Here is a 19,513-nt window from a genome sequence, read left to right as displayed (position 1 = left end):
TATCAAGTGGGATTCAGTCCTGCTTTATATACACATGCTGATTTCTTGATGTCTGCAACATCAAGTGATGATTTTCATGTGTGAATGGGCCATCAGATCAGTCAGAATCTCAAAAACTGCCTTATTCCAAATCAAACTAATTAGTCCACCTAGCTCAGTATTCTCAACACTGACTTGCAATGGTTCTCCAGGGTTTCATTCAGAAACCCTACCTGGAGATGTTGGGGAACTGAGCCTAAGATCCTTTGCATACAAAGCATGTATCAGATCAACTTGCACAAAATGTCCATACCCCTACAGTTGGAAAAACCACCAAGTAGCAAACAATAAAGTAACAGATGTGTACATGCATAAAGCAGTCCATTGATAGGGATTAGGATTATATACTCTAAAATTCTCCATGAAGAGAGGAACATTGCTTGCTCCAGGATTTGTAAACAATTGCCCTAATCTCCACTGCCCCAATGCCTTCACTCTCCATTTGCTTGCCCTCTCCCTCTAGGCCTCACCTGGGGGGGGGGGTGAGGGCAAGGTGTTCCTGCTCCATCTCTTCCTTGTTCTCACTGCATGCTCAGAGATGCAAACGGAAACCAAAGAGCAGAAACAGCATGAAAGAGAGGGGTTTTGGGGGTGGGGTCAGCAGAGGGCATCCTATAAGGGTGTGGGCCTTGTCAAGTGCCTAGTGATACCCAACCACTGGAGCCAACCCCTGATGCAGAACAGCCTGGTTCTGGAGAAGCGATAACTGGAGAAGGTTATGGAGAAGCGATCTAGGAGCTCAGAGAAATGTGGACTGACCCCTGACACGTATGCAAGTGAGGAGGATGGAAAATGCCTTTCAATGTGAGTGCACCAGCTCATCTGTTGCTTCCTCCATGGGCCCCTCTGTGTGAAGGATCACAGAGAATATGAAGCAGTACTATCTATGTACTGTTTCACGTTCACCTTTAATCATTTGATTCCTCTGGATCACTCAACTGTTGATGACTTTCCCATCTTTCCGCAACCTGGTGCCCTGTGGACATTTTGCAATTGCAACACTCACCAGTTCCATCCATCATGGCTAATGCTCAGGGGTGAAACAGTCTTAAAACATCTGGAGGGATCCAGGCTGTGGAGAGCTCTGCTAAAGCAAAAATCAAGGCCAGTTTCATTAAGATGTGGTGGTAGGGAGGTCCAGGAAACCCACAAACACATATTCAAGTTACAGATCATCTACTTTGTCTTCTCTTTTTCACATAATCACCAGAAAATAGCTCTGTGTAGACCTAATCCCCACAAATAGCTGATGGAGTTTTAATGCTGTGTCTGGAGGGTACCACTTGTTTGATGGGATGCTCCTTCACATACACTTTTAAAATCAAAATTGCTGCATATAGTAGATGAGATGCCAGAAGAAAGAGATCTAGCAAAGCCTTCATCCTGGAATTCTAAGGTTCTGGCTTTGTGGGCTGCCACCTGCATTTTGAAGGCATATAGGCCAGTCACAGGTTTATTGTCATTCCATCTACTGTTTGTGACAACCCGGTCATCAACGAGCCATCTGCTCAAACCTTTTCTCCAAAGATAGGACCTTCCTTGCATCAACATGCATTCTTCTAATCTGCACTCTCCACACCATAATGTGACACCAGAAGAAATTCAAAAGATGTGTTAAAAAGATGGTGTGTGCTACAATGCAAGACAGTCTCTCTTCTGTAGACACACGAATACCTGTTTACTGGCTATCAAAAACATCTTTTAACATTTCTACAGCTCTTTGCTCAGTCTGTTATGCTAATACAATTTAAGCACAGAGGAAAAATCAACAGAAAATTTGCATTATCTCTTCTGCCCCATCCGTCCAAAATATGATTCAAATTTTACTACCTCAACTAGGCCTGAGACATCACAGGGACTAAAAGCAGGTTCAGGAATAGATTGAGCTGAAACATATCTGACCAAAAGTGTGACAGTACTTTAAACTTGTAGACTGTCGACTCCAACTGTACACTGGTTGCACATTTCATGCCTTCTATGTGGCTTTAGGCATAGAATTAAAATGTCATTCATTCTTAAGGAACACAGCTGATGGGATGGAGCCCACGCCATGAGAAGCCTACTAAGGAACCTGAGTGAAGCTGACCAACTACATTTGGTTGCTCAATGCAAAGGCCCAGATAGCAACCCATTCCACATACAGAAGCTGAGCAGATGAGCAGTTAAATCAGGCTTCCTCAACCTCAGCCCTCCAGATTTTTTGAGACAGCAGTTCCCTGCATCCATGACCACCGGTCCTGCTAGCTAGGGATCATGGGAGTTGTAGGCCAAAAACATCTGGAGGGCCGAGGTTGAGGAAGCCTGAGTTAAATGTTGACCAAAACAACACGAAAGCTGAAAGCTAGCTTAACACTGTAGTCCAAACTGCCTGAAACATACACAGCTCTGTCCTCCAATACTTCACTGTCAGTCGTTCACTGCTCCACCTGGCACCTGCATGCTACACTATCAAGCTAATTCTGCAAGCTGGTGGCAATAGCAGCATACATTGCATGAGCAGAGTAGTGCATGTACATGTACAATGTGTGATAGACTGCATGGCCTGGGCTGTCTGTCTTTCCTCTTGCTTGCTCCATTCAAGGGTCTGTCTCTCTGCTTAATGGTGGAGCAGGCCCTGTGTGTTACAAAATTATCATTAAAACCCACTGCATATCACCAACTCTGCTAAGTTAGTGATATCTCAAAACTCAGCCTGCACAAATGGCGGCCTACCAAGTGGAATGTGACCCACATGGGATGCACAGAAAACTGCATATCCTTCAACAATTCCATGGAGAAAAGATCAGTACCTAAGAACTGCCCCAACACAAACACAAAAACTGCACATTGGTCTTCACCAATTGCTTGACTTCGGGATTGAGCAAATTGTGTTTCAAAGGATGATGTTGGACTTCATCTCCCATCAACTCCAGTCCAGGCAGCATGATCAGTTCTCAAGGGTGATAGGACTGGTAGTCCAGCAACATGTGGAGGGTAACAAGTTCCCAGTCCCTCATCTAACCCGACTTTCTTTTTCATTTTGCAAACAGTGGCTAGCTAAATAATGGGCTCAGTGTGTCTCAGCAATCCTCCTAGACCATAGGTAGCCAGCATTGTGGTGCCTTTGGGATATTATTGGACAACAGCATGGCCAATGGCCAGAGATGATGGGAGATAGAGACCAACAACATTGCATGGCTACAGTTGCTCCATCCCATCTCTGTCAGTTTATGCCCCACTGATTTGAAAGCCAATTGTCCTTTGCATTAAGTGCATGCTAAAAGGCTGTCCTAAACTAGGTTATCAACAGTTCAAAACATACCTTGGTAGCTGCATTGTGCAGTGGTTAATGATGCACACACACACATACATGAATGTGCACTAGAGGCAAAAAGTATCCCCCTTCCACTTACAGAACTTTACTTGTTAGAGACCAGGATAGGTTGCAGAACCCTGAACATATCTAGCAACTGACACTAACTAAAGGTTTAAGAAAGCACCACCAAATGACATAAAAATAGGAACACAGACATGCCAAGTGATTCTCGGGAACTGGAAAACAGAGTAGCACTGTCCCTGGGAAATTGCTGCGCACACCCACTGTACATTTAAAGCACACCCACCCAGGAATCTTGGGGACTGTAGTTTACCCCTCACAGAACCCAGCACCATGAACAACTACAGTTCATGGGATTATTTGACCTATGTGCACACGATTTACATGTATGGTTGTGTGCAACCCTCCGAGTAAATCTTGGAAAACCTCCTGTTGTTGGTTCCAGCCTGAAGCTGGAAAAAAACAACCAGTGATGGTTTACAGACATCTGACAAACTACAATCAACATTACACACTTTATAATAGGGATGGGGAAGTCATGGCCCTCCTTTGTTTGATTCCAGATGTTTTCATCATCCCTGTGGGTTTGGTAAATGGTTAGGGATGATGAGAGTAAGTCCAACAACGTCTGGAGGGCCACATCTTCCCCATCTGCCTGCAAATCTTCATACTGTATACATGGTCAATGGCCAGGGATGATGGGAGTCATAGTTCAGCAACATCTGCAGGGCTAAAGTTCCCCAACACCCAATCTGAGTAGACTTAAGAACAAAATGAAAACCTAATGGAGTCCGGGTGTTTCAAAACCACTAGCGGCAACCAGAAGCATATGATATATCAAAAGGTTTAGAGCAAATCTACCTAACTCTGTACAATTCTCTTGGAACAAATCTTAAGTAAGATCACCTGCTAATTTCACAAGCGTAGTACAGAACATAATTTTATTATCATTATTATTATTATTTGTCTTAGACCTGATCACATTGACTTTCAAATAAATCTATACATTTCATCAACAGTTTCTGTTTGGTATATTGTTCTTTTTTTAAATTATACTGAATGATTAATGCACCTTTGTGACCAGGAAAACAAATCAGGCATATTTAAATACATATTGAGGAGTACATAATTTTTTTCCTATTTAGTATACAAAGTATTTCATAAATATGAATTATATTACAAAAATAATTTCTGAAACGCTCACACAGCAAGCAATCTTTTTGAAAATTTTGGATAACCTCTAGGGGTTTGAAAGGAGTTTCACATCACTGAGAATGGGTTAACAGGGGTTGAGAAGCCACAGAGTAGTCCCACATCAAGTATTTTCTTCCAATTGTGTACACCACCATTTTTGTTTTGTTCATCAGCTTGGGTTGAGTTGGTTCCATCTTATGCCAATTTGTGGTATGCGTCAGATGGTCAAATTGATTTGTAGGGATGCAATGCATGGTATATTTTAAACAAAGATCTCTGCACAATTTAACATTATAAATCCAGCGGTTTCAAGATGCAGGCCATAAAGGTAACCAATTTTACACATACTATCGACTGTTCTTTCTTTTGCATGCTTTTTAAAAGTTTTTTGTTTTGTAAAAACTTTTTTTTCAGGTATTCTCTAAAACAGTGCTGCTTACAACATCACACACCATAGGGAATGGTTATTTCCAGTTCCTCCACCAACTTTTTAATCCATGTGCAGATGGATGACTCAGCTGAGTACACTAACAGCGGTACCAGTTTCGTTCCTGTTCACTTTTGCATTTGCTTTAACAAATCACAAAGTGATGAAGAGTTTTGCAACTAGGGTACAAAACATATATGCCTCTTGAGGTTAAATTCAGTGTAATACGTGTATAAAGCAACACTTTGGCAATAGAGTTTTGCAGTAAACCCCTACAGGATTCCACAGCGCAAGAGTTTCATGAAATAATATCTGTTTGGAGCAAGTTTTATCACACACCCATAAGATCACCTGCCTCTATGCCTACTGGTTGAATATCTATATGGAAATTAAAAGTCAACAAAAGGCACTTGCATCATTAAATACAGGTCCTCTGCAGGATATAAGATTGCATGACCTACATTTTATTCAGTGCTGTTTGTTCTTCAAGGACTTGCAAGTAGTCTGGTGAGCTCTGAAGTTTCGCTTTCAGCTCAAAATATTCGCTCTTTCTTTGCTCAACGACTATTTTGCTGTGATTACCCCCTATTAAAGATTTCTTGTTTTTTCTGTCTTGCTGTTTCTCTGGATACCGTATTTCAAAGCCACTGACCCCTATACTGTTGTATTCTTTTTTACTTTCAAGAAAATTTTGAATAAAGACATTGGAATCCCGTCCTGGGAATAACTCATCGAGTTCGTCAATTGTGCTAAGTCTTTTCCTGCTATCCATGTGCAATAAATCTTTATCCTTCTCACTGTTGTTTCGCAGGATGACCTTCTGCCCTGATGGCTCGGCAAACATGAAGCCTGTTTCTGTTTCCGTTAAGCCACAGGCATGGCTTTTGCTCATCTGCTCAATGGTTTGGGGGATGAAGGCCTCTGCCCCCAGAGTGTCCTTCTTGTTTGACATGTGATCATGCTTCCGAAGTTGAAGTTGCATGGAGCTGCATTCTGGATTCCCCAGACCTTCGTGCTTCACTGACGGTTTCTTGTTGCGACGGAGGACAAAGACGAGAAGACAGAAAGCTACAAAGACAGTCAAAATGAGCACTACCAGTATGCTTAAGATGAGGATAGACAATGGAACAGGACCACCTGGAGGACTACGAATGGGGCCCAATGGTGTTGTAAATGTGACAGAGGGTGCAGGACTAGTGAAAACAGCAGACTTCAGAAGTTTGGGGCACAGGATCTCATTTTTTAGTGTCTTCAGCTCCATGTTAGCAAACTGCACAGGCGTCTCACATCTCAGTTCCTTCACCACGATGCCGTCATTGAGCTTCTCCAGCCACAGCTTCAAAGCAACCAAATCACAAGTGCAGTCCCACGGATTCCCTTCCAGATCAATCTGTGTCAGGGATTTCAGATGATCAAGCACACCACTTACAGGCAGGTACATGAAATGGTTGTTTCTCAAGTTCAACCGAGCAAGGGGAGCCCCAGAAAAAATGTAGGCTGGCAGACTCCGTAGCAGGTTGTTGTTCAGGTAGAGAAGCTGCAAGTTTGGCATGAGGTCAAAAGTGCCTGCTAAAATTTCCTTGATGACATTGTATTCCAAATACAGGTACTGGAGATTGTGGAGGCCAGCAAACATTTCGGGACTCAGCCTCTCAATCTGATTGCCATTTAGATACAATCTCCGCAAGTTTGTAAGGTTGCGGAAAACCTCCCCTTTAATGGTCATTATCCTATTGCTGCCCAGGTGGAGTAAATCCAGCCCTTCAAACTCTGCAAAATCAGAAGTATCCACATCCTTAATATAATTGCCATTGACATGGAGTTTCTTAGCATTCAGCGGCTTGGGGGTAAGCTCAGCCAGTGACTGAATATTTCTTTCCTGACAGTTGACACTTAATCCCAAATCTGAAGGATGTGTTTTGCAAGTGCAGGGGTGTGGGCAAGGTGTCAGAGGTGGCACTCTGGTCTGAAAATTTACTATTTGACTGAGATTACGGTTGGAGAGTGATTTCCCAGCGACTATCCCTGAGATCTTGGAAGGGTTTGTCGTCTTGGGAGGCTTGGTTACCAATCTGTGCATGGATGTTTGTGTTGCATGGCCATTAGGTGTGCTGTAACCAGGTTCAAGCTGTGATGGAGGCAGGATGCGCACATCAAAATCACTCCCTGTTCCCATGGAGCACAGCTCTTGCTTGTTGGTTTCTTTCAAAAGCCTCCCATACAAATCGCTGGGAGTCTCGCAGATGGCTTCCCCGATGTAGATGTTATAGGGCATGTTCTCCAGCCATGCCTTCAAAGGCAACAGATCACAAGTACAATTCCATGGGTTGTCCTCCAGCTGCAGCTCGACGATGCGGCCAATGTGCTCCAGAACTCCAATGTACGGCAGCTTCTGTATTCTATTCCCACGTATATCTAGGTGGGTTAGAGAAGCAAAACGGAAAATATTATCAGGAAGGAAGGCAATCAGATTGTCATTAAGGATGAGGACTTTCAGCTTGTGAAGCTTATTGAAGGCTCCTCTTTCAATATATTTGATTAAATTGTAGTCAGCTTGGAGATACTCCAAGTTCTCGATGCCAAGGAAGGTGTCAGCTCGGAGGATCTTTAATTCGTTGTTGTTCAAGTGCAACTGCTTTAACGCACTGAGACCTAAGAAAGCTCCTCCCTCAATGTTCTGTAATTTATTGTTACCCAGCTGCAGGGACACAGCATGAGTAAAGTTAAGAAATGTATTTGGATACAGGAGGAGGAGGAGGTTGTTCTGAAAATTGAGGTGATAGAAATTAGACCAAGGTGGTTTCAGCTGGTTTGGTCTGTAGACTGCAACCTTTTCACAGTTGACATAAAGTACATTCTCCACCGACACACAGGAGCAAACATTGCAAATTTCCACAGATGAGTCAGTCTCTGGATCCGTAGAAGAAGCTGGGCTGGACAACACCAGAAAGAACCACAGAAGCATCTTTTTTGTTTTGTTTTAGGATCAGCAATCAAGCCTACTGCTCCTGAACAAAGACAGATAATCTACAAAAGAAGGAGGACAAAGATAGAATATGTTTCAGTAGTAATAATTCCAGGAATAAAAAATAAAAATAGTACTAATAGTAAATAGGTGAACATTGAGCTACTGTTGCTGAACAAGAATAGGTACAGTACAAGGACAACATAAAATGTATTGCGGCAATTCAAAAAAGGGCACAGATGTACCTTGCATTTGAAATTATAACTCTGATCAGTGTCTATCCATCCATAGCTTCAGCCTCTCTTTTTCAAACACACACAATACATGGATACAGTGCATTACTCTGCCTTGTGTACGGCGTGAATACCAAAACAGAATGAGCCCCCGCTAAACTGCATTTCCATTGTAATGTATGCTTAGCATTCCAGTGCCGGTCATTTTGCACACAGTGAGAAGGATTTGGACCACGTATTTGGAAGCAATGCATAATCCATTCCAAAGGCAGGAGAAAGAGAGGCAGTGTGTGGGGTGCGGGAGAGACAATCTTGCACAGAAAGGCAAAGATGCAAGCGGGAGTGTGCAAGGAATGAATCTAGGGAAGAGAAGATGGTCATCTGCTCTTACACAATGCTCATTGCAAATGCATGCTGTCCCCCTATTGATTCTGAGTTCTGTGCCAGCCATTGATATGTGCCTCCTGTTCTTTTTTTAGATTTATGCTAAAAAGCCCCCCCCCAAAAAAATGCAACCCAGGAACATTAACTACTCCCCCTCATAACCCAGAGGCTACAGCTCTCTACATTTACAAATTAACAGTGCTTATTATCGGGGGGGTGTGTGTGCGTGCGTGCGCGAGCATCCACCATCCCAAAAGGGCACCTTAATCGGCAGAGCAAACCAAAGTCATAATTCACTAGGCTGAAATCCATCCAAACTGTCCAGCAACTTTTATCATGCAGAACCTTATATAATTTGCCCCAAACCTCTGCATTCTCACAGGAGGTGGATTCCATGAATCTTACACATACACAAACACACACATCTATGGCCTAATCTGGCAGCAGATGTGCATTCAAGTTTTATTTCAACACAGGACCCTGCCTGACCTCCTGGGGGAAGAAGTTGCTGAACCGCATTTGTGACATTTAAACATTTGGGTTGCCTTCTTTATGAAGGAGAGGGAGAGGGAGAGGGAGAGAAGAGAAGAAAAATGAGTTGCAATAAAATAAAATAAAATAAAATAAAATAAAATAAAATGGGTTGCTAAGGAAGTCCAGGAGTTGTCTTGGAGAACAATGAAGATCACAGAATGGAACTTGGGGCGGGCGGTGTTAGAAAAAGAAGGAAGGCGAAGGAGAAGAAATGGGGGAGGAAGGGAAGGCCAAGGAGAATTTGAAGGATGAAAAGGATGCAGAAATCTGTGTCCGGTGGGGAAGAAAGGAAAGTATATGTGTGATTAGACCAAGACAGGAGTGTGTAAGGAAAGTGAGTAAGGAAAAAATGAGCCTGGAGAGAAGGTGGAGGTCATGGGAGACCAGAAGGGAAGAAAAATGGAGAGGAGGGTTGGAATCGGGGATGAATAGGGGTAGAGTGTGGCAGACGGAAGCGGGGGTAAGAGAATCAGAAAGAAGAGTAGAAAAGTCAGGATAGAAGAGGGAGGAACATGCAGGCTCGGATCTTTTGGGGGCGACGGATACAGCCAGGACTGGGCAACGTGGGAGAGGTTGAGGGAGCGTCGGGATTCTTTGGAAGAGAAAGTGGTGGCGTGGGGAAGATGGATGATGTACGGAGGTACGAAAAATTCGTAGAAGGACCCTTCCCATGGCACTGAAGGAGGCCTCTAGGGCAGGATCGAGGAACGGAGAAGCTGACTGCTATGAGATGGAAGAGGGAGGCTATGACTTGAGGAGGAAGAACCCACAGCTGGGCTGCCTTCCGCCTCCCCCCACCCCCATCCGAAGCTGGCGGGCTCCCTGCCCGGTTTCTCCCTAGGGACGGCGGCAGCGGTGCGGTGCGGGGGGTGCTCCACCGCAATGCTTTGCCGCAGCCTCGCCGCTCCCGGATCGTCTGCCTCCGGCGTGCGGGCAGCTCCCTCGGGGCGCTCGGAAGAGGGTCTCTCTTTCCACCTCCTCCTCTCTTTCATACCCTCGCGGCCCGCCCGGGAGATAGATAGATAGATATATCGGAGCGGAGGGCCGGCGGGAAAACGGGTGGGTGGAAGACAGTGTCAAGCGCCCCCACCCCGTCGCTCCCAAAATCAGTTCTCTCTTTCTCACCAAACAAACCCCTTTCACGTGGATCTCCAGAGGAAATAGGGAGGGGGTGAGACAGAACTGCAAGCGAAAGATCCATTTGCAAAGGAGAAACCGTCCCTCTGCACACACTCCCCCCATTGCTGAAATGCATGCAATCTCCATCCCCCGCGCGCTTTTCTTATCTTGGGCAAAAGCCTACCCCTTTTCTCTCAACCCCCCCCCCCCCGCCCATCCTTACCTTGCTTAGCCGGCTCAAGCTACCCAAACGCGGCTTCTGGTTCCTCTCTCTTTCTCTCCCTTTCTCTGCTATGCAGTTTCTGGGGTTGTCTCTCTACGTGATGGGGACTTGTGTGTGTGTGTGCTTGCTTTCTCTTCTCTTCTCTTCCCACCCCAAAACACACACACACATACACACACACACACACACAGGAGACCCAAGCAGGCTACGGAGCCCCGTACTCAGCGCCAGCTCTCCATGCGACACAACGCAGGGCACACAGAGAAAGAATCGCACGAGCGCGCACCCGCACCCGCACCCGCGCACACACACACACACACACACACACGGATCAGGAAAGGAACCAGCTAAACACACACACACCAGCAGGCAGGGAGAACAGAAGGTGCGCAAAGGCGTGCGCGCGCGCGCACACACACACAAGCGCCCGGCGTCCAAAACGCACTTGAGAGACGCAGCCCAGAGATGCGCTTAAGATGCGCGCGAGCCACAGGATACAGCCTCAGTGCAAGAGAAGATACGCGTACGCACAGAAACAGGACCGACAGTCCTCCATGCAAAACTCTCACATATACGCCGAGCTAATGCAGGGACCCGAACCGTGGAGGGGAGGCGAGAAGACATTGGCGCACGCGCGCACACACATACCCCCCAAGGTTACACCGGCAAAAATATATATTCACACGTTGCACGGGAGGATCGCGCGTTCTCACGACCGCACGGCCTGGAGAGAAGGGCGCACGGCGAGCCACACGCCGCTGGAGGTCGTGCACACACACTGCCACCCCCTGCACACTCTCTCTCTCACACACAAAAGCCGCTTATCAGCAGGTCCACCTAGACGGCAGCCCGCGGCTCTAGGTCCCTCAGTCCAACCGCAGGAGAGTTTCACTCACTCTCCCTCTGCGCTTTGAGTAATCCTCTTTTGCATAAAGTCCAGAGAAACCTCAAGACCCAGAGACCTCGTCCACGCAACCGAATATACTTCTTATACTCCTAATAATAATAATAACATTAATAATAATAATAATAACTCCACTCCCCCACACCAGACACCTCTCTCTATCCCTTAATACACGAAAAAAGACGAATACCTAGTTTGGCGGGGAGGGAGAAGCAAAAGAATCACAGGCACAGATCCACCCCCGTCCTCCATACCAGTAAGAAATACGCGCCGCTAAACCACCCCACCAACCGCGCCGTTCCTAGCTTGGGTGCTTTTTTGGCGGGGGAGGGAGGGAGGGAGAAGTGCCACCGTACCTTCGTCCAGTTTCCTACTCAGCCAGCTGGAGATGGTGGAAATAAAAATAAATAGGAAGAAGATGTGGGTGCGGGAAAGCCCTTCCGGAGCCCACCGCTTGCCTCCTAAACGAAGCTGCCTTTAAGCGAGGAGTTGGGATCCCTGTCGCGTCATCCCGAGATGGATCACTCGAGGTTCTGATGGAGCTGGACACCCCCCCCCCCACGCACAGAGAGCGAGCGATGCTCAGCGTCCAGGTAATGCAGAGAAGAGTGGAAGGCAGGCGAGGCGGGGGGCGAACGAGGAGAAGGAGAAAACGCTTCTAGCAGTCCTTCTGACCTAGGTTGACTAGTCCGTCTTGTTCTCGGGGGACATTTCTTGAGCTTTAAGGCTTAGTGTCTGCACCGCATCTCACTAGAAAACGAGGCGGGATCAGTAGTGATACTGGGGGAGAGAGGAGGAAAGGAGAGCGTGAAGCCTCTGCTCCCATTCCCAGTGCTCAAGAATTTAACACCCCTTCCAACAAGCTGAGAAGGGCGGAGCAATTCTGCAGACTTCGGTTCGCTGAGAATACCAGCCGCTTTCCTATTTCCCAATAATAACTTTTTGAAAAATCTCTCTCTCTCCCTTTAAGAGAGAGGTTATCTGTGCAAGGAGGAATATATATACACACACAATATCAACACACACACACACACATATTCATATATATATCTCTCTCTCTATCTCCCACCTCTAGCTCTGCTCTTTATGCCTAGGCAACAGCTGCAATATGATGGTGGGGGGGCGGGAAACCAATTATATATTATTTTTAACACACATAAATATACAGCTTCTCACTCTCCCCCTTCCTTAGTATTCTTCTTCCCCTTGATGCAAAGTACAGTCAGCTCATTAAGAGACCACTGGTTTATTTTTATTTATTCTTCCCCTCCACCCCACATATTTTTGCTTTGCACGCTGTAATATGATTTAAAGTGGCAATGAATATCTCCCGGAGCACCGGGACAGATTTTTCCCAAGGCAGGAGAAGAGGCAACTAGTCCAAGCAGAGAGTTTTTATTTAGAGATGTCAGATTGGAGAAGGGAGGGGAGGGAGGGGGGTTCTGAAGATGCAAATGTGCACTTAAGCCAGGCAAGGGGAAAATTGAGGGTTTTAAAGGAGCAGAGCAACCTTCCTTAACTATTTAGCCTTGCAATCAGCTCCACACTGACAAATGGGTTCATGTAACTGATATAATTTTGGGATGCTGGTTTGCATTAGGCAGGGTGGCCTGAGAAAACTACCACTGTTTGGCATAAATAATCTGCATAGTATTGTAAATCCGCCAGTGTTTTCTTAGCACGTAAAAGCATAAGAATGCCATACCAGGCCAAACCAAAGGCCTATCCTTTTCTACGTGCTTCCAGAGTCTCTTACAAGGCAAGCTGTTTATTGGGCATTCATCCTGATTTCCTTGTGCAAAAGCTCAAATGGGGTTAGGCTATGTCCATGCTTTACTGAGCATTTGTAGGAAGGTAATACAAATTGCTGGAAACCAGGAAGAGGGGAGTACTCTTGTACTCAGGTTTCCCATGGGCATCTGGTTGGGATCTGTAAAGAAAGGAGGGTGGACTAGAAGTGCCATTGGGCTCATCCATCCTGATCTTCTTATGTTCGCTATGACACTGAGCATGCATACTGATTTGCCTGTGTTGTGTCTACATATCTTCTAGTTCATCATACTTCCATTCCACATTTGCTCACTGCATTTCCCTGTTGCATTCCTAGCTACGAAAGGTGCATTGCTGTGGATTTGTTCTGAATGTGCAACAGATCACTGCAATCCACCTTAATTGTGCAAACCTAAGTTTTCAGTATCACATCACTTCCACAGTATACTGACTTCAGGGAAGCCTACAAGCCTCACAGTATGGAACTAACCCACCTAGGCTAGTTGTCAGTTTCCAGCATCCAATACTCATAGATATACTGCTACTGATCATGTATCACTTTTGACAGCTGTTAATAAACTCTTCTTTTGAATTTCCAGGGGAGGAGCTGCATTAGTCCATTGTAGCAAAACAACAACAAAGCACCTCGGGGCACCCTAAAGGTTAGCAAACTTATGGTGGGTTATGGTTTTGTGGATTAGGGCTATGCATACTCATAGGGTTTGAAATACACAGGGTTGAGGTTTGTGACAGAACAGTTTTGTGCAGAGCCTTTGAAATTGAGCATATCTTCATGCAAGGAAGTTGCCTACAGTGCATTGTTCCAATACATGTACATGGGCATGTTTATGAAGTAGTGCATCAGCGTCACCTCCACACCCTGTAAACATTGGTAGAAATGACATAATACCTCACTGCACATGCACATATGTAGTTCCTTTCTTCCTTTCTTTTAAATGTGCACCTTTGGATATTCTAAGTACTCAGGGTAGCATCAAGGCAGACTTGAGGGGAAGGTAGGCAGAGTTTCTGTGTTCTATAGAGATTCTCTCTGTGTGTCCAGTTTGGGATGGGATCTAGAGTGTGTGTTCTTGGTGCTAGGCAATCGGGGCAGATTAGGGATTCTGCTGGTTCACCACCCACCCCACTGCCCAGCAGTCTCCCTGACAGAGCTGACAGAGCTGATCTTGGAGGCAGTGTTGAGGACCCCCAGACTGCTGGTGTTGGGGGACTTAGCATCCAAGCTGAAGGCCCAAAGTGGTTAGCTCTGGGGTGGTTCAGGACTTCATGGCTGCCATGATGACCATGGGGCTGTCCCAACATCATCAGCCTAACGCATGTGACAGGTTACACTCTGGATGTGTTTTCTCAGCTGGACAGGAAGAAGGTGGCGGGATATTAACATCAGTCCCTTGTCATGGTCAGATCACTTCCTGCTGAGATCTAGCCTTTCAGCAACTTCCCCCCTATGTAGAGGCAGGAGACCTATTAGGATGATGCACTCTCAAAGGCTGCCTCTTGGCAAATTGGGGGTGCTGCTCTTCTCCTCCCACTCCATGGAAGGAAATAGTGGGCACTGCCCTCTGGGGTCTCCTGGAGTCTACACCTGCCTGGCATGATTCAGAGTAGCTCCCCCCACCCCCACCCTGCTGCCATGGCCTTTGATTTCCAGTTCAACCATTGAACATGGTTGATTTGATTTCCCTCCCCCACTTCTTCCTGATGCAGTGGTGGGCCTACATTTTGGGGGCCCTGAAATTTAAATGGTTATGAGGGCCCCTTCACAACCAGCAACAAGATCTGGGCAACCACTTTTTCTCTTCTTCAGTGGGTTTTTTACAACAAGCTTTACAGCATCTGTGCTATTGACTCTCATACTTTGGCACTGTTGAAATATATATATAAAAAATAAATAAATAAAAATTGAGTTGTACAACTCAAATGGGGCCTCCTAGATGGCAAAATGTTAAGTAGTGTGGGGATGACTAAAATTGCTTCTGGAGCCCCTGAAGCAGGGATTAGGAGCCCTGAAGCTCACGTTTTATTATTTCATAGTAGATCTGCCCTGTCCTGATGTAGAGCTTCACTCACCTCTTATTCCCTGGCAGGGAGGTGCCACTTTGTGGTTTGCCTTAGGTGCTGAAATGTCTTCTGCCAACCCTGCACCAGGCTCATGACCCTTACTTGCAGGTCACAAACAGGGCTTCTTAAGGATCAGACAGGCTTGTGTATGTTTGACCCATATCTATGGCCAACCAATGGGTGCATTCAGACATATTGCATTAATTTTCCTGATTATAATGCTAGCGCTTTTGTCCCATTTTTCAATGTTCCTTTCACAATGCGGTACCCGTTGTGTTACAGAACTGTGGCTTTTTAAAGCCAATATACTGGCATGTTGTGCTAAATTTCATTCACATCAGTGGGTGTCGTGCAACACAACAAAGTCCTTTGGGCAATGTCACTATTCCCCCACCCATTCCATACATGTCTGCTTCTGTTCTCCCATGATTAAAGCAAGAGGAAAGAACCATATGCTAATATACTGCCCCACATTTCATCACTTTACTCCTGTTATTTTCTGAGTAAAGAAGGCTGAAAATGATTTTTTCCCCTAGCATCAACAGTGAAATGAGCACTAAACATGCATGATATTCCATTAGTATTTTCAGAAGTGGCTTTTATGGAAACTCCAATAAAATGCAGGAAAAAAGAGGGAAATGGAATGTGAATGCAACCAATGATTCATGGTAACCAATTTTTTGTATTATGGGACAGAGAGGATACTACAGAATCATAGAGTTTGAAGGGATCCTGAGGGTCATCTAGTCCAACCCTCTGGGATTCAGGAATCTCAACTAAAGCATCCACGACAGCTGGCTGTCCAACCTCTGCTTATAAACTTCCATTGAGAGAGAGCCTGCCACCTTCCAAGGGAGATGGTTCAAAGGTCAAATAGCTCTTACTGTCAGAAAGTTTTTCCTGATGTTTTGGCGGAATCTTCTTTCTTGTAACTTGAAACCATTGATTTGAGACCTACCCTCCAAAGCAGGAGAAAACAAACTTGTTCTGTCTTCCATGTGACAGCCCTTCATATATTTGAAGATGGCTATCATATCTCTTCTCAGACTAAAAATAACCAGTTCCATCAACCACTCCTCATCAGGCTTAGTTTCCAGATCTTTGATTATCTTGGTTGCCCTCCTCTGTCCACATTCTAGCTTGTCAATGTCCTTCTTAAATTCTGGTGACCAGAACTGGAGACAGTGTTGCAGGTGTTGTCTGACCAAGGCAAAAAAGAGTGATGCTATTACCGCTGTAGCCCTCCTGTTGCTGGTGTGTGTGTGCATATCCTCAACCATCAGGTGGAGATGATGGACTATGAAAGATTACACTACAGGAACATCTCCAACTTCCTGAACACTGGGCATTGTTGTTGAATCAAAATAGCTATGGAACTTGCAGTGATAGCCACCAACTTGAATGACTTTAAAAGAGGGTTCGGCAAATTCATACAGGACAAAGTGATCAACGGCTACTAGTTATGCTAACTATGCTCCAACTCCACAGTCAGAGGCATAAATGCTTCTGAATACCAGTTACTGGAAAGCACAGGAGGTGAGTGCTCTCAGGTTTGACTCTGCTTGAGGGTTTCCTACAAGAATCAAGGTGGCCACTGTGAGAACATAGGGCCAATGGCCTGATCCAGCAGGCTCTTCTTATGTTCTTACAGTCGGATTGGTCAATACATGAATTTAGGAAGAGCTCTGCATCTCATTCAGACTCCTGTTCTTACAGTGGCCAACCATATGCCTATGGGAATCCCACAAGTGGAACCTGAATGAAACAGCACTCTCCTCACTTGTGATACCCGGGAAATGTTTTGCTGGGCCATCGTGCTTCTTTCAGTGGAGGCACGACATAGCTATCATGGCTGTTATCCCTTAACAACCTTTAACCTCTGTGCATTTCTGCAATGCTCTTTTAAAGCTGTCCATGTTGGTAGCTGTCACTACATCTGGTTTGTTGTGAAGCAAAGCATATATGCTGCCCTGAGCCTAGCTGAATCCTGGAACATCCATGACAAAATAATTTATAGTTAACAAGTCTGTAACATCTTCTTCCTGCCAGACGGAGCAGTAACAACTGCTCTCCTCCACAAGCAGCATCTGATATTACAAAACTCAAAATGCCTGTACAGAAAAGTCTTGTCATGATTCTTCAGATGACTGGGCATGTCCTTTCTTAAGGCAGCGAGGGAATGGTCGCCCCGCCTCCCAGCCCTTCGCTGGATATGTCAAGTCAACTGCCTGTCGGAGTTGTAGAATGAAGGAGGGAGGGGGAGAGAGAGAGAAAGCCAGCACAGAATCTGTCTTTGCATAGGCAACCGTTTTGAAGAACCGATGTGAGGGGAAGCAGCATGAAGCTGTAAATACACGGAAGGCAGAGCTGCTGCAACCGAGCACTGTGCCAAATAAAGCAGAAGAAATGCCGTCAAATCTGCGTCTCCGCATGGTTCCAGATTACTTCCAGCTAGCTTCCTCCAGTTTATCCAGGAGACCTCTCCAAGCTACTGCGAGTAACCTACCGCCTGCATCAGGGAGGCACGCGTCAGCCAAGAGCACATTTCTCACTGCAGTCTCCGAAGGCTGAGGCTGGTTCCTTGTATAGCATCCATTATTCACAACAAGTTGTTTCCTTTGAAGTCGGATACAATTTGACAAACAGAAACTGCCATTTATGGGCATTTCCCGCTTCCTGTAAACATAACCTCAGGATTTCTTAGGCCTAGAAGGACTCAATCTACCCTACCTGGGTTGTTCCAGTACTGCATCAATTTCATTTTTTTTAAAAAAAAAGCTACACAGAATGTGCACAAGAGCCAATGTGGCTGCTTGAAACCAGACACTGCAAAACCAGCATTAGGTGTTGGCACTATCTGGCATGTAGGGTCCTTGCTGTCAGTCTCCAAAGCCCCTTAATCCTGCTACTTCTCTTCCTCTCAGTTGCCTCCTCTTTGCACTCCTTCTTCATACAATTAAGGAAGGAGTGAGGACCAAAGTCCTGAACCTGACAAGCTGCATTCCCTTCTCTCCTCGTTTGGCTATGTAAGCTTCTTAACCGGAAACCTACAGGGCTCCCTGATCATTAACATCTACCCTGCTACCTCCACCTTCCTTCCTACCACCCCTTGCCCCCTGGGCTGATTGGAATGCTTTTTTTTTTTTTTTACATCTGTAGTATCATTTCAAGAGATGATTGGCAAGTGTTAGTCATCACACCCTCTCCTGTGATTGGGCAGTGTTGCAAATAAGATTGGTTGGGCCTCAGATATCTGGCTGTAGCTCAGTGGAAAAGCTCAGGATTGTTGGTTTTTTGCATGCTGAAAATCTCTGATTCAGGGTCCAGGATCTCCAGGCAGAGGTGGACAAAAAGGCTGACATCTGGAATCTGAAGGTCAGGTGCCAGTAGGGATGGGCAAATTAACAGAGGCTAGGTCTATTAATAGTTATTAGTTAAGTGGAGCTTCCCTATTCAGACCCAAGTTACCTCTGAGTCATGGGTTAGTCATTCTTGTCAAAGTTGTCTAAACTAGCCACTAGCGATGAGTGAAGCTGAAAATTTAAGTTTCTCTCAGTTTCTTATTTTTTCTAGTCATAGGTTTAGCTCAACACACTTCAACATCAGCTTGTGAATTAATTTTCTCATGAAAATTCACCACATTCTCTCATAATGTACACAAATGAGTATATTATTTTCCCTAATATAATGCATTTTTGTATGTTACCTTCACCATTAATTGCATTTGTATGCACGCTTTACCCTAGATTATGCGTTTTTGTAATGCATTGCTTGACTGGAAAACTGCATTGCAGAATTTGGAGAAGTGTGAATTTCAAGTGAGAATTTTGGTTCTCATATTATGTTGGATGATGTGAGATAGGTTCACTTTTAAATGTTAAATAATTTTAAGATGTATTTTAATTAATTGATGTCTGTTTTTATGTATATTGTGTTGTTTTTATGATGTTAGCCACTCTGAGCCAGGCCTCGGCTGGGGAGGGCGGGATACAAATAAAAAATAATTATTATATATTATTATTAAATGGATTGAATTTCTCCCCCATCTCAAGGCCAGTGGAAGGAGACACAACCTAGCAAGATAGACCGATTGTAATAATAATAATAATAATAATAATAATAATAATAATAATAATAATATTTTTTTATTTATACCCCGCCCTCCCCAGCCAAGGCCGGGCTCAGAGCGGCTTACAAGCAATAATAAAAACAAGATGAATGATTACAACTTAAAAACAAAAATAAAAAACAACATTAAAATAATGGAACATCAAAATATTAAAATGTAGCCTCATCGCAGGAGGAGAAGGAAAAGAAAAAAGA

The 19,513-nt window shown here is 45.0% G+C and overlaps 1 protein-coding gene across 3 annotated transcripts; it reads right to left on the bottom strand.

Moving 5' to 3' along the window:
• Window positions 1–4,279: 4,279 nt before the first annotated feature.
• SLITRK4 (SLIT and NTRK like family member 4) lies at window positions 4,280–12,183 on the bottom strand. Of its 3 annotated transcripts, none has more exons than XM_053373898.1 (2): window positions 11,695–12,183; window positions 4,280–8,003 (listed from the first exon to the last, which is right to left on the bottom strand). In XM_053373898.1, the coding sequence occupies exon 2, from the start codon at window positions 7,939–7,941 to the stop codon at window positions 5,434–5,436; it is 2,508 nt and encodes an 835-aa protein (XP_053229873.1). In that variant the 5' UTR covers window positions 7,942–8,003; window positions 11,695–12,183; the 3' UTR covers window positions 4,280–5,433. The 3 variants fall into 3 exon arrangements, with proteins under 3 accessions (XP_053229873.1, XP_053229874.1, XP_053229872.1); XM_053373899.1 differs by lacking the exon at window positions 11,695–12,183 and adding an exon at window positions 11,529–11,610; XM_053373897.1 differs by lacking the exon at window positions 11,695–12,183 and adding an exon at window positions 10,435–11,427.
• Window positions 12,184–19,513: the final 7,330 nt, after the last annotated feature.

The sequence above is a fragment of the Podarcis raffonei genome, chromosome Z (assembly GCF_027172205.1).
Source record: "Podarcis raffonei isolate rPodRaf1 chromosome Z, rPodRaf1.pri, whole genome shotgun sequence".
In the NCBI taxonomy this organism is placed as follows: domain Eukaryota; kingdom Metazoa; phylum Chordata; class Lepidosauria; order Squamata; family Lacertidae; genus Podarcis; species Podarcis raffonei.
This window is presented reverse-complemented; position numbering and strand designations above follow the sequence as displayed.

Excerpts from the sequence above, each read along its gene's own strand:
- SLITRK4 (XM_053373898.1), bottom strand. The coding sequence starts at position 7,941 with ATGCTTCTGTGGTTCTTTCTGGTGTTGTCCAGCCCAGCTTCTTCTACG.